This window comes from Ambystoma mexicanum, chromosome 1q (assembly GCF_040938575.1).
Source record: "Ambystoma mexicanum isolate Mex_15411 chromosome 1q, UKY_AmexF1_1, whole genome shotgun sequence".
In the NCBI taxonomy this organism is placed as follows: domain Eukaryota; kingdom Metazoa; phylum Chordata; class Amphibia; order Caudata; family Ambystomatidae; genus Ambystoma; species Ambystoma mexicanum.
Window position 1 is genome coordinate 447,330,015 of NC_090922.1, and position 23,677 is coordinate 447,353,691.

Genomic DNA, 23,677 nt, shown 5'->3' on the forward strand with positions numbered 1-23,677 from the left:
AAGTCCAGCCCCTTGTCTCTATGTGTCCGTGTGTTGTCGCTATGTTCCCTGCCATCCTGTTCACGTGCCTGTCTCGGGCGCTTTAAAGATAATCATCATATCACATCACTACGCTCGCTCTCTTCTTTACATCATTCAACATCATTCCACTAGAACACAGCTATACCCCTGATTAATTCGGCCTAGCTGTTCACATAAAAATACTACCCAATGAACACCATCACCCTAATAAAACGCAGCTAGCCAAGCACATTCCGGCCTAGTCGCTCACATATGCGTTTCTTCAGGCCTAACGCAGCTAGAACCCAGTCTGGGTGTCCACCCACCAGACTGCACACATCGAACTGATATCTCCAGCAACACACCTAACGCTAGGATGCAGTTACCACCAGGCAACTACATCAGCTGCACACATATCTGGTGCATCCAGGCACCCTACGACACTATCTCTCTACTGACCAGAACTATGGTTCCAAAGGGCGTTCAACCTATCAGCACTTTGAGTTCATACCAATGATATATAGAGCGCTATATAAATGACAAGTAACATAACATTACGCTGCCTAGGCTCGCTGAGTCTGCTTTCCTCCTCTAATCTTCACAGACTTTGCTTTGCTGCATTAATGACTACCTGAGTCTGCTTTTCGCGGTTTGCCTTTTGGAACCCCACCTCTGCTCACTGCCTTCAAAACGCCAGGCATAGCGAAGTGTGGCGAGTGTTGCAGAGTGTCTGGTTTCCGGTGGCCGATGGATGAGGCCATGCTCTTACAGAGCTCTAAACACAGGACCCAGAGTGAGCCCAGGAGTTGTCAACAAATGCAGCGGCCCGCGCCCGGGCCGTCTACAGACTTTCAGGAAGGTGACCCAAAGGAACTGGTGGTGAGAATCAACCATGTGCCCAGTACAAGAACTTTGGACACATTCCCCATACAGATGTCACAAGACGTTCTCTGGGACACAGGGATGCCATCGAGATCACCGCCAATTCCCCTTGAACTGCCCCCCCAAATGTTCAACAAACAGCTGTCAGTCCGGCAACTGCTGCCACCCCCATTTCTATTGCCACCTCGTATGAGTTGACGCTGTCCTATCCTTCCGATAATTTGGCTCTTGACTGGAAGGAAGCTGTTCCCTGTGCCCACATTTGTGGACAAGAGGAGACTACTACGGAGCTCATAGTGCCTCAGAGGGCAGAATTAGCAATGGAAGGGGCGGGAAGCACTGCTCCCTCAACGGGGCTGAGGGGCCCACTCATTATCAAGGTACAGATTCATAATCCTTTGGGCCTTACTAGCCAACATCCTTTGTGTTCTCATCTACCGACAGCGAATACGGGAAGTATGGTATTAAGCCCGGACCCAGTGCCGCCTTTGGTAATCCCTGATGTTACCACTCCTCTCTCTGTCTAAAACGAAGCCTTTTGTTAGGTCTCATCGCCCCTTAGGGCAACTCTACGATCACCGGGGAGATGTGAGCCTGGGGATCTCCTTGCCCCAAGTAAGGATTCCACGACTTATCCGCCTACAACAAAGGGACCGAAAGATACAGCTTTGGGCCGCTCAAAGACCTTATCTAGGCCACCCAAACTGGCAAACAGGACATGCATTTTTCACTGATTCCATAAGCGTAGCACAACATCGAACCAAACAGTACATGGGATGTTTACAAAAAATCCTGCTCCTCATGAGTTTGGCCTCAAAATGGGCGACATATCCGACGCCGATATTCTGGAAGGTGTGGAATTTTGGGGCTGGAATTCAAAGATTTCGTCGATCTCGGAAGCGGAGAAGTCTCCGGGGTTAAATAAGACCACCCCCTTTCACTTTGGAGCCACGATCCTTGGTGCCAAGCCCAAGTTAACTCCATCTACATTTTCACAGAGTGAGCCCAACACCAAGCAAGTACTTGCTATTGAAACTGAAGGTCAAAACCTTTCGGACCCTGCCCCAATGCATGGTGCAGGAATTGATCAATTGGATCTGGAGCCCGCGTCTATGGTGGAGGTAGCTCCGGAGGGCTTGCCGAGGGTGTCGGACGAGTCATTGCCCCCATCGAGGGAAGTTGGGCCTAACGTGTTGGCTTTGGGTGGAGCTCCCTTGGCAGCTCCAATAAAGGGTGCCTATCCACCAAAAATCAAGGAGTCAGGGCTGGTGTTGTATGGCGGTATGTTAAACCAGGAGTTCAGGGGCCCAGTGAAGAGGAGTATCTCCCGGTTAGTCCGGTGGTTGCAGTGCCTGATTCGCCCCCCAACGTACCCGAACAATCCAACCCTTGTGGAACTCCTAAACAAATTCGATTAATCAAAAAGACAAACTTGACCTCTTCTCCATCATGTCGACCCTTACAATAGCCTTAGCACCGTTTACCAAATTGTACGAACAACTAAACAACACTTTAAAGGACCATTCAATACTCCTAGCCATGACTCATTCCAAGTTGATTTTCCTGGTAGGCTTTGTCACGGGCAAGGAGGATCAAAGACAGAATATGTGCAGCCTGGGGGCAAACATCAGCATGGCCTGCCAGACTACCTGTGATACTTACAACAAGGCCGTCCAGACTACATGCTTATCCTCCTTGCTTGATTTGACGAAAGAGAATGAAGCTTGCCTAAGTCCAGCAGAAAATAGGCAAGATGGCCTAACGGTCCAACACAATCTTGTAAACGGTCAACGCATTTCCACCGACCCGGTGCTCTTAAACATTATAAATGATGAAGAAGGGGTTGCCGAGAATCAGGCCTTCCCCATATTTTCTCAACACAAATCAGGGGCACTAAAAAAGATGGACAGTTCCACTTAGGAATGTTTGCCGGCCCAGAAAAAAAGGTCCCAAATCCACTGCTTAATGAGGTGAGGGGAGCTCCAAAACCTGCAACTCGAAAGGCCCCTTCTCAAAGAGGCAAAACAGTGGGCGCCTTGTCTGGGACAGGGGATATGCAGGGCTTTGTAGCAACTGCTTCCCCCTTAAAATCCATGTGGAGCCCAACAACGCAACTACTGTTGGATCTTTCCACCTACTCGCTTGAGGAGACAACAGCTGGCCAGGTAAATGAAGGGCAATCCAAATCTCAACCTATTACCATCGGAGTTAGTACGACCCCTCCTGCAGTCTGCTCGGAACAGCCGGTCTTCCCTCCATTCTTGTCTATGGTGGAAAAGAGAAAACGAAGACCTAGTGATCAAGGTTCTGTAAAAGAAAATGTAAGTAGACATCAGCAACCTTTGAACTCCAAATGCCTGGATGATCATGATGAACGTCAAAACAGGGGAGGAATATGAGAAACGAGAAAATAGAGGGAACTACTGTGACTATGCACAAGTGAGACCAAAGCAGGTGAGTCGCTCTCTGAAACTGGAAAGAGTCTTGGATAACAGCCATAAACTTGTCTTAAATCGAAGAGTGGTTCTAGAACTATTTCACTCTATCCCAGAAATGCGACAGCTGTGTTCATCAGATCTACAACAAATTGAATTCTATGACGACAAATGTTTAGATTCTGTGTTTCTTCATATTTCATCACCAGTTGTCAAAAATATGCTGTTGGACTCAATAGAAAGTCTGCTGCTGTTGGGGTTCGATTTGACACGTATTAACCGAGTGGAAGAGTCCCATGTACAACATTCACAACGTCTCTCCCCGCCAACAAGTTTCTGTAATGACTCAACTCCATCTCAGGGGGCTAAAAGGCCAGTAGGGTTCAAGATGCCATCTGTATATTTGGACCCACTTAATGTGCGAAGGGCTCCCTCGGGTCCCAACCTGAAATTAAATGTCACTTTCCAGGCTAATTTCTCTATCCGTCAGGTGGGTAAGGCCAACCTTAAAGATCCATTGAGGAGGCCCAGCCTTGCAATATTGCACTGGTCCTGGCTGGCCGGTGCTCTAGGGCCTTGCTCACCTTAGCAACCCAGCTGTGAACTTAAAACCCAACAATGGATACTTTACACATTATATTCTTCAGCTGATCCTGCCCACCTGAAATTGGCCTCTTGGAATACCAGGGGGTTTTCTCATCTGGCAACCTCTGGTGAAATCAATTGGGGGAGAGAACAATCTGATTAGTTTTCAAGAAACGTGGATGAGGAAGCCGCCAATTGTTGATGGTTTTGAAACGTCAATCAATCCAGCTGTGAAGGGAAGTCTTGGACATCCATCAGCAGGACTGCTCACAACTGTGAAATTGGGCGGCCGACTGAATCTACTGGAGTCAATTTCCCCGAATCTTCTAATTCAGGAGGTTGTGATCGGATGGGCATCTGACCCATCCCTGACAGGCAGAGAATAAACGAGTAAAATTACAATTATAAATGTGTACTGGAATGATATGATGTATGATATGATATATTATATTTGTAACGCGCCTATACACAAGTGTTTCAAGGCGCGACGAGGCAGGGAGGGGGAACAAAGGGAAGACCTACAACGATCCTACTAGGCCAGGTGTCATTCAGATCGTGCAAGTGCATGGGTAGAGGGGAAGGGAAAAGGGAGAGGGGGAAAGTGCAGTACAGGTGTAGTAGAATAAGAAGATAAATAATAAGGGCCAGCTGGTGGCAAGTGCAAGGTAAGTGCAGACAAGTGCTGGGAAGGGGGGCTGTAGGGATACAGAGACAGTCCCGCAGTGCAGGGGTTGCCAGGTAGGCAGTGCAAGGGGAGAGTGGCTGGGCCAAGGACCGAGATCGGTGAGAGTGGCCCAGTTGCAGATTTAGTGCAATTTCAGTCAGGAATTTAGAGGGGGGGAGAAAGCAGAAGCAAAGAGGAAGGTTTTGAGGTGCTTCCGGAACCGGAGATGGTTCTCAAGTTTCAGGGAGGCAGGAAGGCTGTTCCAGAAGGAGGCCTCTGCCGCTGAGAGAGATCTACCCCCAACTCGTTGCTTGGAGAAGCGGCTGACCCTGAGGGAGTTGGAGGCGGATGATCCGGCCTTGATTTCAAATGACTCATGTAATGCTCAAGTAACTTCTCACTTGGACGACACATTTATCACTCAGCAGTTGACCTATTTTATCATCTGCAGGGACCTCAATATCCCGGACCTAGTTCAATCTAGTCAAGAACAAACCTGGAACCATGACGACCCTCGGCATGCGAGACGAGACATGTGGAATCCACTCATGGATTCTAGAGCCATGAAATTGCTCAACGGTAACATCGCAGGCGATTTAATGGCCCAACGGACTTGGGAAAATATGGGTCTCACTTCAACACTGGATTACATCTATGTTACCGCCAACTTCCTTCCTTTGGTGAAAGGTTTACGTGCGATTAAAACCCACCACAATGATCATCACCTTCTCCAACTAGAATGGAGAGCATCTGGCCTATCTGTCCAAGACTACATGCCTGTCTCGGTCGACTCATGCAATAAGGGTCTACGTCTCTGACTGTCAGCCAACAAAATCAGAACTTTGACATCAAACCTCGAGAATTTCGAGTCTCTGGTTGAATATCCGCCATTGTTGGAGGAGTTTAGTTACTAATAAAAAAATAACAGATCGTTGGATAAGAATACTAAATATGTCTTTGACCTAGTCCTGGTGGTCAAGAGAACACTACTCCGAAAGTTGATCCGAGCTGCTAAACATTCAAAATTGCCCAAGGACTTGACTAACGCTAGACTGGGACAACTCGGTTATAGAAATTGGCTTCATACAACAAAATATCAAAAAAGGTACCAGAATGACGCTGAGGCCATGCTGAAGGCATTGGCCAGTGAAAATCCACGAGAATTCTGGTCTCTGATAAAGATAGACCAGTCCTCTTTGAAGATGGATCACGCCAACCATATAAACGAGATCTGGACTGCCCATTTTCGTAGGCTCTACACTACGTCCATGTCTTTAGGAGCAGCTGAGGATTATTCTAGGTATACTGGCTTATGGGCTATGCATTCTGATACCACTGAGATTGTTGACCGGATTAAGAGGTTGAAGGTTTCCCGAGCACCTGGCCCTGAAGGGCTAAATAACTCAATGCTGAGGAAGTATCAGGAGGAGTGGGCAGTATTCATAGCAGCTCTATTAAAACAAACTGCATCATGCCACCAAGTGCCTAGTTCGTGGAGGAGAGCAATAATGGTTCCGATCCATAAAAAAGACGACCACACTGATCCGAAGAACTATCGCCCTACCGTTCTCCTCAATGTTATCAGCAAACTATCAGCACAATTCTTCTGGATCACTTTCACGGTTGGTGTCAGTCTACCAAGAGCTCTGACCCTATTCAAACTGGATTTGTGAAGGGATTGGGCACGGCCATCAACATCCTTCTGTTACAAATCTTGAAGGAAATAGCCCAGAGACTAAGATCTATCTAGCCTTTGTGGACCTAGTCCAGGCTTTTGATAGGGGCCTGCTCTGGGCAAAAATGGAAAAAAGGAACTGCCCCCCTGCAATTCTGTATCCAATTAAAGCCATGCACTCTGAAATAACATTAAGAGTAAGACTGAGCCGAGCTGGGATTTTGTCGAAGGAAATTGTAAACTAGAGAGGTGTAAAACAGGGGTGCCCTCCAACTTCTTTCTGGCAGATATTCCTGATGCTTTTGAAAATATAGGATCCTTTCCTCCCAAGGTAGCCGGCTCCCAGCTATCACGTTTGTTATATGCTGATGACGTGGTTCTCATTGAACAGACCTCGGTTGGCCTACAGAGGCAACTCAATGCTCTCCAAATCTACATCATAAACAACGGGCTTGAAATTAATAAAGCAAAAACCAAGACCATGAGCCTCGGGACAGCTACGAGAACTAAGAATCGTTTTACATGGCAGATCGGCAGTGAGAAGATCGAACATGTAGAATCCTTCAAATATTTAGGTGTCTGGCCAAGTAATGTTAGATCAGAAGCTCCCATGTTTCCCACCTTTTTGAAAAGATAAGAGCATTAACTAGCCAGGCATGTGCTATAAACAGGAAATAGGCGTTTTTCCATCCTGCATTTGTTCGATTCTACAAAGCTAAAGTTATACCAGTAGTAAGTTATGGAGCCGATGCCATGTTTACCATCTTGAAGCCCCTCTGGACCCGCCTTGAGGGTTTTTTTTGGAGGAAGGTGAAGTGTGTTCCTCAATCTACCCCAATTGCAATCCTTCGAAAAGAACTGGGTTTGTCATCTTTGGGGTGTATTGTCACCTGGAACAGGCTAGCCCTTTTTGGAAAATGCTGTTCTACCCCTAGACCACCCACCTTGGAATTGATCTACAATGAAATGATGCAGGATACCAATCCATCTTTGCAAGGCTGGTGCTCGGAAATACTGGCACGCCTGGAAGATATCGAAAGCTGTTTGGACCAATTTACGACAAATCCAACACAAGTAAAAACAAAACTAAAGACACTCGATTGGATCCACACGCTAGAACTCGCTAACGGCCATCGTTCAGTGGCTCATTTACCATCAGAAGGACGCAAGTTAAATATTGTCTGCTCCTACCTGAAACAATTTCCGGATAAAAAAAATTAGAGATCAATTCTCGCGGGCCTGCATGAATCTCTATCTAACTAATGAGATTCAAGCTATCCGGTGGCTTGTCTCAGGGAAACCTTTGTCGCTTCTGTAGTGACACGACCATGATCAAGTCCTTACTAGACATTGTAATAGTGTGCTGGGGTCTGAGAGAGTTACATACAAAACATCTTCAACCTCTTTTTTCTGACTTCATAGCCTCAGACCCTGAAGTGTGGAGGAATCTGCCAATACAGGGACACAGAACAAAAAATGTAATTGGTCTTGTTCATTTTCATGATGAGATTTCTTTCGAAACAGGCTCTATTAGAGATATTTGATTAATTTGATATGACCTTGATCCAGAATGTCTTAATTTTATTCTTTTTAAGTGTCATTTCTATTATTATCTTATTATCACTTTTAGGTTTTGATTATTCTGTCTACTGTTTTAATTTTGATGATGACTTTGAAAAACAATGCAAATATTTAAATAATAAAATGTGGCTCAAGCAATTTGTTGATGATTTCAGGGATAACTTCATTTTGAAATCGCACCTGATGACTTCAGGCTCTTCAGAACTTTGCTCAAGCAGGCAGGCTTCCATATCTTCTCCAGGTATTCCGGAATCTGTACGCTATCAAGGGGCTCCTGTAAATGAGCAGGCAGAATTGCTCTGTATAAAAGAGGATGGCATTGCTCCAAAGTATCAGGGTTAAGAAAGTGCCTTGTCTGGGGGCATGCATAATCTGTCCAGCAGAGCTTCGTGCCCAGAGGTGCTCTATGTTACAGGAGTCCTGAGGATATGTCACTTATCAGATGAAGAACTTACTCTGCCAAAAAATGCTCATTAAAAATGATTATGAAGATGCCACAGCAGAGTGGGTAGACGTGTCGAACGTGGCTGAAATCGAAACCGCCATCCTCAAACTAAAAACCTCAAGAGCTCCCGGTCCGGATGGATTGACCAATGCAGATCTGGAAAAAATCACCAAAAGCATGGCCGGGCGTGATCAGCAAAATCTTCTCCCACTGTAGGAACACTAACATGATCCCCGAAAACTCGCTGAAGGCTATAATCGTCCCCATTTACAAGAAAGGTGGCAGAGAAAATCCAGAAAGCTATAGGCCCATAGCCTTGCTAGATATCGTGGGGAAGATTTTTGCATCACAGTTATTGGACCACTTTAGAACCTGGGCCAAAACGGCTCGATGCAACGATGCCTTTCAAACAGGGTTTCAGAAAAATGGGAGCACCTCTATAAACATCCTATTGATCAACATACTAAAGGCCAAAGTGAGAGAAGGTGCCCCAAAAGTGTATCTTACATTTGTAGACTTGTCGAAAGCCTTCGATAAAATAGATCGGGCAAAACTCTGGGATAAGTTAAATCATTGGAATTGCCCCCCGGCAATCTTGAACCCGATCAAAGCACTCCATGCCGACACGAAAATCAGGGTGAAACTGAACAAACAAGGTGCCCTGTCAAAGGAGATCCAGGTGAAGCGTGGCGTTAAGCAAGGCTGCCCCTTAGCTCCGGCTTTATCACGTTTTTGGGGGACTATCAATCGGAGGAGGAACAAATCAGAGCCTTTCCACCCAGAATAGGTAAAGCACAAATATCACGACTACTCTATGCAGATGATGCCATCATCATCGACCAAATGCAAATTGGACTCCAGCGCAAATTAACAAACTTGGAAAAATATATGGAAACGAACCACTTGGAAATCAATATAGCAAAAACAAAAATGCTAGTTTGACAAATCAACAAAAAAGTCAGTGCGACCACCAAAATGCTATCTGAACAAAACAAAAATTGAGGTGGTGAATGAGTTCAAATACTTGGGGGTGATCATTGATGGTTCAGCAAGAGACAAAGCAATGCAAAAACACCTATGGAGCAAGGTGAGAATGTTAACAGCACAGACGAGAGCGGTGGACAGAAAATTTGGAAAATTCTCTATGCTACCGGCCATCAACTTTTATAAAGGGAAGGTGGTCCCATCGATCATTTACGGCATGGAAGCTTCATTAAACATCCCCAGAAGCGTGTGGCAGAAGCTGGAAGGCCACGTCTGGAAGTCAGTTTTGGGTCTACCGAAGTCAACTTCCATGCCCGCGATCAGGTGGGAACTAGGCCTCGTCTCGCTAGCCTCACTGGTAGAACAAAGCAAAATGAGATTATGGAGAAAAATCTTGATGTTGGACACCCTACCAATTTACAACATTATCGCAGAAGAACTAAAGAGTGGCTCATGTAAGGCTTTCAAGATTTGGGCAACAAGACTCCAACTCATCTTGACAGAAATAGCCTGTACAGAAGAAGATCTGATATCCAATCCGGACCGGGTGAAACGGAAAATGGAATGGATGGACTGGATTTCGACAATTGAAAAAGCCAGTACTAACAAACTACTGGGCCACCTCCCGCCAACATTTAACAAAGTCAAAAAACCGCAAAACTATTGCCTGAAATTCCCAAACAAAGGCATGCGATGTATGATCTTGAAGGCTAGACTTAATCTACTAATGACGCACAAAATCTTAGCCATCCGCAGTCCGGCAATGGACAATAGCTGCCGCTTATGCAAGAACACGGACAAAGTGGAAACCTTGAAACACTTGACGCTCCAGTGCCCGATGACCAAACAAAGCAGAGCCACATACCTTCAACCTAGACTCCAAGGGGTAACAACAGTAGAGGAAGAGGTTTTGTGGAACAGGCTAATCTCAGGGGAGACAACACGTTGGTCCCTGACAATGGTGAAACTAATAGAAGCAGCCTTTAGATTGATAAACCAGCTAGGCTCAGCGAGAGAGTCACTGAAATCCGGAGACTAAATCTCAGAGGCAAAGAGGTATTTGCATCGCTTAAAAACCAAACAAGAAAAGAGACTGTGAGGAAAGGATTCCGGACTTCAGAAGCACACGTTTTTCGCTTCGGGATCCTCTAAGTTGGGAAAAACCCTTGTAAAAATTAAAAATTTCTTTTTAATTAAAATTCAAGTAAAAAAAAAAAATTGTGAAATTGCAATTGCAAATTTGCAATCATAGATACCCATAACCCTAAAGAAGGGTCTTGGGAAGGAGAGGGGTGCAAGAAGACCTAATAGGACCCTTGGTATATTACAACAGTTGCTTCATCCCTGGAAAAAGGAAACTGGGACAAAGGGAGTTGGAGGAGGCACGACTGCCTATTTTGGATTTTCTGTGGGCCTCTTCCTGGAAAAAGCAGAGATTCATATATATCACTGAGGAGATCGAGAGTGTCTTCTACCGGTAGTGCAGAAACTGTACCTCCTGCTGGGAGGGAACAACGCACAAGCTGGGAGGGACTAGGCATACATCCAGTCAACCATGACTGCCAAAAACAAAAAAGAAATGTGTATGAGAGCACAGATGATCCAGGATACTTAGGATATCAAGGATATTTCTAGGGGGGACGCTGTGTGAGATGCTATCTGCACAGAGAAGACCTGTTGGGAGCCTCCGACTACCAAACTTCCAGCAGGAGAAAAAAAGCCCAGACTGGAGAGTAGGATGACCTGTTAAGACCCCTAAAGCTGCAGGAAGCAGGTCCCAAGCAAAGCTGGATCATAAAGACACCACAGGAAGAACAGTGACAGCAGAGAAGAAAAAAATGTCTAGGGCAGCGAGCAGTGGCATGGATACAGGGCCCAGTACCAGTTGCAAAGGAGTAAGGCTGAACAGATCACACAAAGCTGACCAGAGCCCTTTGACAGGGACCAGTGAGCACAACAAAGTGAGACCGTTTAATCAATTAAATTGCAAGGTGTTAAGAAAGCCTTTAATTCTTGAACTGCTTAATGTTGTGGAAATGGAGTGTAAAAGGCTACAGCAAATGGAGAAAAAATATATCACTTAAAAGCAGATTGTTAGAACACAATGTGTTTGCACACAAAGTTAGCAAAACTGGAGAATTAAAGTCGGCAGAGAAATGTGAAGCAGTCAACCACTGAAACACCATTTTGGGAAAATATGCAATAAAGCCCATGGTGTGCTGAGAGAGCAGTTGACACTTGGAAATAAGGCATGATGGGTAGCCGAATTCGCAAACTGAGAACACATTTAATTCCTGAGATTCAGCATGCTGGGAATACAATGTTAAGTTCATACAAAATTCAAAAAGCATGTAAATACTGAAAACATTGCATGTAGAAAACCTGTGTGAAGTCGACAACAATAGTGATTGTCCCTACAATACTCAGAATGGGAACTTTACACATTTAGCAACGAAAAACATTCGAAGAGGACACAATTCAAAAGAATAAATCAATAAGGGAAAAGTATGCCAACATTTTATTCATAATTTAATGTTATACAAAAGTACAAATATGTAAAATGCGGAAACATAACTGCTAAATTATCATTAAGAGTCTGTATTGTGTAAAAAAAGAACTAGGAGTTCTATGTAACGAAGTAACACAGAATCAATCACTGTGAATATTGTTTGAATGTGCAATAACTTCCAATGTGTTGCAGTAATTCATATATTTTGTATGCACTAGCACTTTAAGAATGTTTTGAGTAAGAGCACAAAAAAATGCACTTTCTATGTATGTACTTTTGTATAATAAATGATCTATACGTCAGCATACTTTTCTCCTATTGATTTATTCTTTTGAATTAATTCACTAAGACTTTTTTTGTTGTTAAATGAAAAACTGTGTTAAAGCACACAGGGAATTGTGAAAGAACTTAATCGCAAAAAAGATGCCTGTTGAAAAACTGTGCCCACAGTGAACCGAGTGAGGCACTGAAAACCAAAATGTTGCATGTAGAGAAACTGAGTGTTAAAGCACATTGAAAAGGCATATTACATGAAACAAAGGCTATTTGAAAAGTGCATATCAAAGTCTGCTGTAAACTTAGAAAGGAGTTGATCACTGAAACCTTGCATGACAAAATCTGTTATATTCGAGTCGCCGAATTAAAGCCCTTACCCAACAGATACCACAACTGAGTATTGTCAGAAAAACAGATCAAATAATTGGGCAACGGGATAACTCTACAACTAGGACCAAGCAACACCCTAACCCAAACTGGAGTACTTTACAAGTAAAGATATGCTTACATTTAACATAAGAATCCTTCATTACTATACATGGTAATCCACTCTGTTACATATGCCAACATCAGCTCAGTTGGCCATCTACGTCTTTAGGAAATACCTGAGTGAGGGTCCCTAAATTCATTTGCAAGGGGAAAAGATTCTCTTGAAGGAGTTTTAAAAATGGAGATAAATGTGTCCGACCCCAGAAGGCTCTCCCCTTTAAAAAAAAAAACAGGGTCAACCCCATTTTCTTTATACGTCTATGTATTCAGTAATATCCCCTTCTAACATTAATGACCAACTTATTGCTGAAGGATTGCAAGGCAACACAATGATAGAATGAGACAAAAGCAATAGTCTTATGCGGATGGGAAATAGATCAAAGTTGTTTTGAAATGCACTCCTGACAGAAGTTGCAACATGGACCCTGTGGCAACACAATGGACATTTTATATTTCTTTCTTGACCTTCCAAATAAGATACTTTTGCAACAAAATAATCGGATGAAAAAAATCAATTACGATAACCAATATAGGAGAGGAGACAGTTTGTCAAATGCAGTTAATGTAGAATGCTAAGGTTTAAAACTAGCGTTCTAGCCAAAATGTACTTTGTCCCATTGCATCACCTTAAAATGTCTTGGATACCACATCAGCTAATGAACCTTCCTTTGTTTTATATTGCTACTCAGGAGGATTGTTTTAGATGTCAGACTAACACCTCATTGACTAAAGGAGTATGTGGCAGTTACAGATTCAGGAATGATCTTCTTGAACCAGTTATCTAGGCGTCACCTAATAAACAATCATTGAAGTGTCTGTGCGAAAGAAAAATGTGCCAGCACCCCAGAATACACTTTCAGAGACAATTGAGCATACTGGAATATTACTCTGTTCTGTGGCTCTAATCACGTCATACATGAAATATTATAGTTTGTTTATTAGTTAACTAACCATCGAAATGAAAGAAATGGTTGTGGTGATTCAGACGAGGTCTGCCTTCGGTCACTGCCACAGGGACCGCATTCTCATCAACATGTTCTCGCTGTTGTTCATCTCTTGTTCGGTTGTTGTCAGCAATGTTAAGTGACATCCGACATGTGGGGCAAGAAGTATCCTGCTCAAGCCAAGAGCGTAGACAAGAGCTAAAAATAAAGCAGAACAAGGAATTCTTAAATATTAAGAGCAGAGAAACAAAATATAATGCAAAAACAAAAGCAAATTTATGATGCGAGTGGGTAGGGATGTGTGAAGACAACAGATGGAGGTTCCTGTAAAGAAGTGATAACAGTACTCTGTGTTAAAAACTGCAAAATATCAGTGTGTTCTAAATATCTACCTTTCTAGGATTCTGACTTGGGGAAATCACTGGGTCCAAAAAGTAGCACAGCATTCAGATCCATACATGAGGAGCCAATACCCATTCCAGTGCATCAGAGGAAGAAGTTGTGCAGTGGTAGTGGAGTGCGGATCCAGCCACCTGCATGCTCACAGATCAGAACACCTTTTCCGTTACAGTGAGAGACTTGGTTATGGACCCCAAATTTGGTGCAGGATGCTCATCTATTGAGAGCATTTTGTTCTATACTTTTCATCTCACTTGTGATTGGCACTGGATTGAAACAGGTGGGCAGCGGGAGGAAAATGATTTAGAGTATAATTTTGCATTTTTTTTACCTCTGTACACTTACAAAGCCCAGGACCCTTTGGAATAGACACCGTACAAATGGAAGGTATTGGAGTCGAAGTTGAAAGGGAGTGAGGGGCTGGGTGCCTGGCAAGAATTGTCCTCAATACTACCCTGGCGAGCCAAGGGTGAAAGAAGGCTTTACAGCAGTTAAGATATACAAAGAACAATAGCATCAGAATAAGAAAAGTGATCACCAACGTGGCAGGACTGTATGGGAGAAAGAAAATACCCAGCTAGGCAACCCTATGTAAAAATCCAGAACTAGTGAAGGACAGAGATGCGCAAAAACACATACTAATCTGCTTGTGACCAATTATTTCAAAGGTTTTACATGGGAAAACAAGCATACACTCTGATTTAACTGGTTCCAGCCCACTATCTGCATCGGAGGTCTCAGTTGGTACCCCACATTGTTCTGAGATGAACAGGGGTGGAAAGTAGAGAAAAGCACGAGTAGAGTTCCTGAGGAAAACATTGCAAGACAGAACTTTCAAGTCAAGGACTTTACTAAGCGTAGCCTCTAAATTAAGGTATTATCTGGGATAAATGCTCAATCCAGAGAATTCTTTGGTACCCCTGTTGGTAAGAGAAATCCAGTACCAAGAAAAGCTTGAGACAGAAAGAAGGCACTGAAGGACACTCCAACAACTGTTAGCTCAGTGATGGAAGAAACTAATGTGTTAAAAGCTGGCGCTACGTGGAATGATAACTTAAATGGATACTGAGCTGGAAGATGTTTTAAGCAGATTCTTGTATATTGATTATGAGTTGAGGCCCAAAACTGTACCAGTTTTCAAAATCAGATATGACAGAAGCATAATAAGAAATTATTAGAATGCCTCTCATGAGTCAAAGTGGAAATATCAGCATCTACTGAACACATGCGCAGGCTTTCGCAAAAGTGGAATAACGAGTCAGCCCAGCACAAGAGAAGGGAGCAGTTTCTTACCTGTAACTCCATTTCTGCAGCGTTGGTATATTTCATGGATTCATATGCTTTGAATATTCCCAGTCGTCAGGCTGGGAACCTCGGTCCTTTTTAAAATAGCGTTTTCCCTTGGAAAACGTTGACACTTTAGTGTCCTATCGACATCCTTTTGGGTGCTTATCTACCACCCAATAGGAAGTAGGGTATAAATAGACCCGCCCCTGCGGCTTCCCTTCAGATTTCAACCGTCTCCAAAGTGTCGGGATCCCCTCGTGCTCACTTGATTCTACACATTTGGTGTGTCGTGTATTTTAAAAAGGACCGAGGTTCCCAGCCTGACGACGGGGAATATTCAAAGCATATGAATCCATGAAAGATCCAATGCTGGAGAAAGTCATTTTTTTAAAATAAAGTAGATGAAAATCTTATAAGAGATTTATGAGAGGAAGAGAACTCCCAGTAAGTGAAAAGAAATACCAACCCATATAAAAATGAAGAGTAAACAGGTTTATCTGAAAGAAGTTGGCATTTCTTATAAACATCAACCTTGCATACAGTATAACGCCAGAAAAGCTTAAAAGAACATGGATCATACAATTATTGAAAATAAAAAGTATATTCAACCCTGACAAATCAATAGCATATGCCCCTTTTTTGGTAAAAGGTTAAACAGTATTTACACTTCAACTTCAGCAGTTGGTAGCAGGAAACAATTGTCTGGGAGACAAATAATCTATTACGGAATGCTGGCAGGCATCAGGATTCACTACTTTTGCCATGGTGAAAAACTGTGCCCACAGTGAATTGAGTGAGGCACTGAAAACCGAAATGTTGCATGTAGAGAAACTGAGTGTTAAAGCACAGAGCATATTGAAAAGGCATATTACATGAAACAAAGACTATTTGAAAAGTGCATATCAAAGTCTGCAGTAAACCTAGAAAGGAGTTGATCACTGAAACCTTGCATGACAAAATCTTTATATTCGAGTCACTGAAATAAAGCCCTTACCCAACAGACACTACAACTGAGTAGTGTCAGAAAAACAGATCAAATAATTGGGCAACGGGATAACTCGACAACTAGGACCAAGCAACACCCTAACCCAAACTGGAGTACTTTACAAGTAAAGATAAACTGGAGTACTTTACAAGTAAAGATATGCTTACATTTTACATAAGAATCCTTCATGTATTCATCAGCAGCATTAAACACCCTGAACCACCAAATTACATTGGAAAGATTGATCTTGGTGTCTAGGGTGTCAGATAATGGTTTACGTCCTTTCTAACTGCTATAAACGTCTTGCTTTCAATGACTTGACCACTTTTACACCACTGCCTTGTGCATGTTGATTTTTAATATTTATTTTAAAGTACTGCATGACCTCTTGACACATTTAGATGTAGATTATCATTGTCATGCTGATATGTAAAACACTGATCTAATAATGTTGTATATGATAACATTATATTAAACATCTTTATAAACACCATTAAAACTGAATGCATACAAATTGGATTGGTGCAAAATCTGAGATTGCAACAGTCTGCACATCAGTCATAAAAATACAATGGACAAGTAACTATATTTTCAATTAATGACAGACGTTCCCTTGCTCTCTAAGCTCTACAGTATATTACATGTCTCTTTTCGAAATGCAATCTTAATTATCAGAAACATCCCTAGCTCACGGGCCTCAGGAGGGGTCATCCAAAACATGAAAAAGTTACAAGCTCTTAAGAATACAGCCTTATAAACAGAGGAAGAGGTCATTATCACAGGACAATGATCCACCCATAATTTGCAGCAAGGCTCAATCTCAAGCGATAATGACCCCTCCTGAGGACTGTAAGGTTATTGGCATATATTAATAATAGCAATATATGTTTCATGGTTGTGGTTGTAAAGCAGAACGTCCAGTAGGGAGTAAAACAGTCAAAGCTGCTTAGAAAATTAAAAGTACATTTATTTTGTAATTTTAAAAAAAACAAGGTTGTCATCATAAGTTCATCATTTTAATTGCAAACTTGGTTGAACTAGAAAGGTAACCCTGTAACTTGCCCACCCTCCCTCTACCCCCCCAACCTTGCCATAGCGCCCCAGTCTTCCCCTCCCCATTCATTTACTCATCTGGCGACTCAGACGTGTAGGTCCAACAGCTTGAGTCTATGGGGTCGCCACTGTTCCCGAAACTCCCCCTTCAAGAAGTCCAATGTTTCTTCCCCATTCCGCCGCAAATTTCCCCAAGTTACAGTTGACCGCAAACGTAGCCCACTCCAAAGATACCATCTCCCACATTTTCCACAGCCAGTCCTGCCCCGTTGGCTTACTGGGGCTCTTCCACCTTTGGGCAATGAGAGCCATCGCCACTAGCACAAAGACAACTTTAGCCTTATATTGTCCCCACTCCCTCCCCCAACCCGACTCGTCACTTTCCCAATAGGATCTCCCGAGGGTCCTGACTCGTGCCTTCCCCAAATGTTTGGTCTAAAGCCTGAGAAATATCTCTCCAGAAGGGCCTGATATTCGGACAATCCCACCATATATGAGCCTCCGTACCTTCCTCACCACAACCCCTCCAGCATGCCCCGGATGTTGTTGGGAATATTGCATGGAGGCGCGCTGGGGTGTAATTCCATCCGAATAGGTACTTGTACCAAGGCACCTTCGGGATCAATTTCCAAAGCCTCTCCCAGTCCGCCCAGTCCATTCCCGCCCCTAGTAGCCCCTCCCAGCTGGACATATATGGCCATTTCAGTCGGGCTGGCACTCTCCAGTAGCCTATAAAGATCCGAAATCAGCCCTTTGGACCTCTCGTGCGTCAGGAGGTATAGCTCGAACTGTGTCAACTTCCGAGTTGCCGCCCTCCGAACTTCCACTGACATCACCCAATGCCTGAGCTGAAAATATCTGAGCAGTGCTCCCTCGCCCACCCCAAACTCCCGTTTGTATTCTTCAAAGGATTTCACATTCAGACCCCAAAATAAATCTAATGACCCTGCATCCCTGCTCTCCCACCTCAGGAATACCCCCTTTTTCCATCCCCGGGGTGAAATCCCCGTTATTGAAGATGGGGTTGAACGGTGACGGAAAGGTAGTAATCCCCAATTTCTCCATCACCTCGTCCCAGATTTCAACTAACCCCTTTGTTATGCTGCTAAAATATAGATGTGCTGGTGTTAGCCTGCACGGGAGCCAGAGTACCTCTCCCAAATGGTGCCGAGCTACTGCTCTATCCATCTTAACCCACTGCTTGTTGTATTCCGCTGAAAACCATTCCCGGATTACCCTGAGTTCCGCAGCTTCGTAGTAAAGGCGGAAGTTTGGTAATGCTAAGCCCCCCACCTTCTTAGATGCTGCCAATAGCCGCTTAGATGAGCGCGGCTTCTTGCCCTCCCAGACAAAGTCCTTAACTGCCTTGTCCAATTCCTTAAAAAAGGAAGCAGGGACCGGCAGCGGAACTGCCTGAAATAGATAAAGCAGCCGCGGAAGGACCACCATTCTGAGCACTGCACCTCTACCCCACCACGATATCCTTAGGGAGCTCCACTTCCTGAGGTCTTTTTTATCAACGCTAACATAGGAGTGTAATTCGCCCCATACCATCCCGACAGTTGAGGGGTGACCCTAAACCCCAGGTATCGTACTCCACCCGAACTCCACTTGAACGGTGAGGACACCTTCAAGGCCCTTTCCTCATCGCCCTTCAGTGACAAATTCAGTACCTCAGATTTCTGCCAATGCACCCGCAGACCAGAAATTTCCCCGAACCTGGACAGAAGTGTCATACACGCCTCTATGGACTCCCCTGGGCTCGTCAAAGTGAGCAGCATGTCGTCAGCGAACGCCGCAACCTTATGCTGATGCCCCCCGAAAGGGATGCCCTGGATACTTTCAGCCTCCCGAATAGCCACAAGTAGGGGCTCCAAGTACAGAGCATACAGCAGCGGAGAGAGGGCGCAACTCTGCTTAGGACCTCTGCCAAGCCTAAAGGGTCGCAATATTGCGCTGTTCACGAGTAAAGGGGCTCTATAATTCGCCATCACCATATTGATGAACCCTGCGCGCCTATCCCCATTTTTTCCTTGCCAAAAATAAAAAGGACCACTCCACCCGGTCGAACGCCTTCTCGGCATCCAACGCTAGGAGAATCGCGGGGGTGGGGGGGTCTTCTGCACTTTCTCAACCAAGTGAGCTACCCGCCTGATGTTATCAGCCGGGTCCTTGCCTGCCTTACGTATAAGTGTGATTTTGGCCTCCTCCATTGAAGGAGTAATGCAGCCCATGGTTCCGAATGAGTTAAAGAGTTGAGCAAGGTGAGGGACCAAGATGGTGGAAAAAGTTTTGTAAAAAGAGGCCGGGTAGCCGTCCGGGCCCGGGGCCTTATTGCTGGGTAGTGACACAATGACAGCCCCCACCTCATCCTCCGAAAATGGCCCGTCCCAGCTCCTCCCCGATATCCCTAGAGCGATGCAGCAGGGTCAAAGCACCCAAAAAGTCCTTCTGGAGCTGGGTGACCAGGGCCCGAGACGTGTACAGGGCCTCGTAAAATCTGACTAGTTGCTCCCTAATCTCCTCAGAACAGGTTAGTCCCCACCCCCCTTTCATCCCTCAGGGCCGAGATCGTATTCTGTTCCCTGCTACCTCTCAGCAGGCGCGCTAAGAGCGAGTCTGCCTTATTAGCCTTTGCATAAAATTTCTGCCCGACCTTTAACATGGCCCCCTCTGCCCTTTTGGTCCTCAAGATCCCCAGTTGCCCCTCTGCCAACCTGTACTCCAAATAGACTTTCTTTGTGGGGGCCTCCTTTAGGCTCACCCTTGCAGCCTCCACCTCCCCTTCCAACTGGGTTTCCAGGAGCCTCAATTGTTTATTCCCCTCTGCTTTCAGGGCGATGAGATCCCCTCTAAGCGTAGCTTTGAACGCATCCCACCTTGTGCTGGGACTTGTATCCGTCCCATTATTTCTTTAAAAAAAAGCTTTGATGTTGTTGCTTATCTCATCCCGCATCACTTGATCCCTCAGGAGTTCCCCTGGAAAATGCCGACTCCAAACTCCTGGCCTTCGCCTACCCAACTGCATTTTCATCTGCACAACCTTATGGTCGGCAATTCCCACAGGGCCAGTCACCACTTACTCTGCCCCTCCCACCAGGCTCGCCGAGACCCAGATGTGATCGATTCTGGACTGGGTTCTATGCACATCAGAGAGGAATGTGTACCCCTTGTTCTCCCCCGCTGACCGTCCTCCACACAGCCTGCACCCTTAAACCGCTCCCTCAGCTGTGGGGAGGCCATCGCTCCCCCCCTCTCCGACAGCGTGCTGAGTAAGGTCCAACCGCTTGTCCCAGGCAAAGTTCAGGTCGCCCATCAAGATGATTTGCCCCCTCTCAAACCCCTCCAGTGCACCCAGAGTCTCCCTCACGAACCTGTCTTGTCCCACATTTGGGCTGTAAACCGAGGCTATGGTGTAAGTGGCCCCCATGTGCTCCCCCTTACCATAATGAACCTCCCATATTTGTCTCTCAGGGTTTCTTGTACATTAAAGTCCAAACCCCTCCCGAGAGCCAGCACCACCCCCCCTTTCTTGGTGGGACCCGACGCAAAATAAATCTGTGTGAAACCCTTCATGTGTAGGCGGCCCTGGTCTTTGCGCAGTAAATGGGTCTCCTGCAGAGCCAAAACATCCGGCGCATGTGTTCTGGTGAATTGTTCTAGTTTGGCCCGCCTCAGGGGGGAATTTAACCCCCTCACACCTGAAACCGAGCTGACTTTATGCCTCTCGCCCGCAATCTGCCCTGCCGTCCCCCACCCCAACTCTCTCCTATTCCCCACGACTTCAAAGGATTCTTCCTGAAAGCTATGGCTCCCTCCCTGTCCCTTACACCATCCCTTCCCTGCCCCCCTCTTGCCCAGAACCCCCAACTTTGGGCTATGCCGCATCCACCTCCCCAATTCCCCCTGCACCCCCCGCCCCCTCGGACAGTCCTGTCCTTACTTGTTCCAACATGTTTCTACTCCTCCCCCCAGGTTCCTCACGCAGCCTATGAGTCCACCACCCCCGCGTGCCACAGACAGATTACCCGTCCCCCGCCACATTGCAACCTCCCTCCCCCTCCGATCTCCCAGAACCCCCGCAGGGCCCCGCAACACCCCCTTCCTTTTGCCCCGCCCCCGCAGTCACCGATTCCCAGGGTCTGCCCCTCTCCCTTTGACTGCCACAGGATATAGGGTCCCACACACCCCCTCATTCTCCGACTCCAAACCTATGATACTGGCCGCCTCTTGAGGCGTGGTCGCTCGTCTCTGGACCCCCTCCCATTCAAATATTAAGCCAAAGGGGAAAGACCACTTGTATTTCATCCCATTCTTGGACAGCTCTTTCAGTACTGGACCCATACCCCTTCTTTTCACCAGTGTGCTCGCGACCAGGTCTTGGAACAACAGAATTTCCTGCCCTTTGTAGAGGACAGGCTTGCTTTGTCTAGCCGCTCGCAACAACACCTCCTTCTGACCATATCTGGCAAAGGCGACCATGACTTCCCGAGGTCTGGCGTTGGGACCACCCGGACCCAGCCAACCCTGTGAGCCCTGTCCAGTATTATCAAGCTCGGGTCCCCTTCGGCCAACAATTCTGCAAATATGCTTTGACACTCCTCCTTCAGATGTTGATCCGTCACTGCCTCTGGAAGCGCCTTAATCCAGATGTTGATCCTACGGGATCTGTTTTCTAAGTCCTCGAGCATCGCCTCCATGTTCCTCGTCGCCGTGTCCAGTCGATCGATGGCCTCACTATTGGCCATAGTTTCCCTCTCACCCTCTTGGAGTCCCCTTTCCAACAGACCAGTCCTTTCCCCAAGTTGAGCTACTTCTTGCTGGATTTCCCTCAATGCTACCTTGGGGTCAGTTCTCATAAATTGAAACTGGTCTTGAAATATTTGAGCCAAAGACTCCCTCAGAGCCTGCATTTCCCCCCTAAAATCTTGCCTCGTCATCCGCGTCGCATCCTCATCCGCCTCCGAACCTCTTCGTTCCTTTGAGTGGCCACTGCCAGTTTTATTCATGTCCTTGTTTGCCATTGCAGGCCAGAGAGCAGAAAGTGTTCCCTGGGGCTCACTTGTGGGGTGGTTCGCCTTTCCAGATTTCCCCCTAGACCTGGAAGACATCTGCAACGGGCCCCGATTGCAGCCCCTGCCGTTTTCGGGTCGGTGCCCCGAGACTCCTGGCGCCACACGAAAAAGCCCAAGACCCCTTACCGCTGAGCCCAGTCAGGCCCCAACCCGTCTGAGGGTGGGCGTTCCTTCTTTGTTGGGTCCTTGGGCCGGACTCCTAATGCTTTATCGCCTGCTCTGCCTCCCCTACCAAGGGGATGCCCCATGGGCTATGCAGGCCGCTGCAAATCAAAGACTCCCCTCAGGTTCAGGCCCTTCTGAAACAGACAATCCTTTAAATGGGCAGCCTCCCATGGGTGATTACCCAGTGCAGATGCGCACTAAACGGCCAAAGCCCTAAGGACGATTGCGCCTCAAGTTTCTGTAGCCAGCCGGTGGGTAGTAATGACAGGCCCCCCACCTCCTTCCAGCTGCAGTCCTTCATTGCTCCCTTCCTCTAGTTGGGGGCAATTCAGGCCAGTGCCATGCCTCAGGCCTCCCTGCCGAAGTATCCCCTTAGGCAGTGCCTCTGCTGTAAGAGAGTACACCCAGAGGAACGGTGCCTCTCCCCAGTCACCAACACCAAAATCCAGTTCCTCCAGCCAGGTGTTACACTCTTGGAAATGTGCCCCAGGGGAGCTCTGCTTAACGGTGGCCTGTCTTCACCGCTTCCGCGGGCGGCCCACAGCTCTCTTCCCGCTCCGTGGGACAGACCGGACGCTCCCCTCCCCCCCCCGCGGTTGACAGGTCCTGCGGGAGCGAACTCTTGTCGGGCGAGGGGCTAGTCCCTCCCCCACCCACTCTATGCCGTCAAGACCGATGGACCGTTCACCAGTGCACCCAGCGTCTGTGTCCCCAGCCTCCTCTGCCACCGTGGGGCTAGACCGCTCCCGCAGCCCCCTCACCTGTCAGGCTGGGGCCGCGCTCCTCGTGGGCCCGCTCGGGGGGCCAGACCCTCAGCTGACGCCCACCTGGGCTGCTGCACAACTCCTTCTCCAGACCCGTGGGGAGCTGGGTTCTTCTCACGTGGGGGCGACCCACTCCTCTTCTCTGTTGGCCGGACCCCCAGAGGGCGCCCGGGTCTCCCCGTGCAGATGCGTCCCGCGCCTCCTTGTAGTCAGGCGCACGCCGCCTTGCAGGGGGGGGGAACCACACTGCGCGGCGCCCTTGCCCGCTCGACTCTCCGCTCTTGTGCTTGTCAAGGCAGTAGCCCCGTATCCCGATCACGCCGGGGGTGGTGGAAACTGCCAGCAAACCAGGCCCTGGTACGGAGCAGCCGTCAGCACGTCTACTCGTTGCCGGCGGCCATCTTGGAATAGAACTAGAAAGGTTTTAACATGAGCATGCATTAGGTGTAATATAAAAGTTAACGGTGTCTCTATAAGCAA

At 46.5% G+C, this 23,677-nt stretch overlaps 1 protein-coding gene across 1 annotated transcript in view; it reads right to left on the reverse strand.

Annotated features, from left to right (window-relative positions):
• Positions 1-23,677, reverse strand: part of AMFR (autocrine motility factor receptor) — a 1,604,297-nt gene that overhangs the window by 568,942 nt on the left and 1,011,678 nt on the right. The window contains exon 9 of the mRNA XM_069640231.1: positions 13,477-13,667. Within this exon, the coding sequence (XP_069496332.1) occupies positions 13,477-13,667 (191 nt within the window). The remainder of the gene's footprint in view (positions 1-13,476; positions 13,668-23,677) is intronic.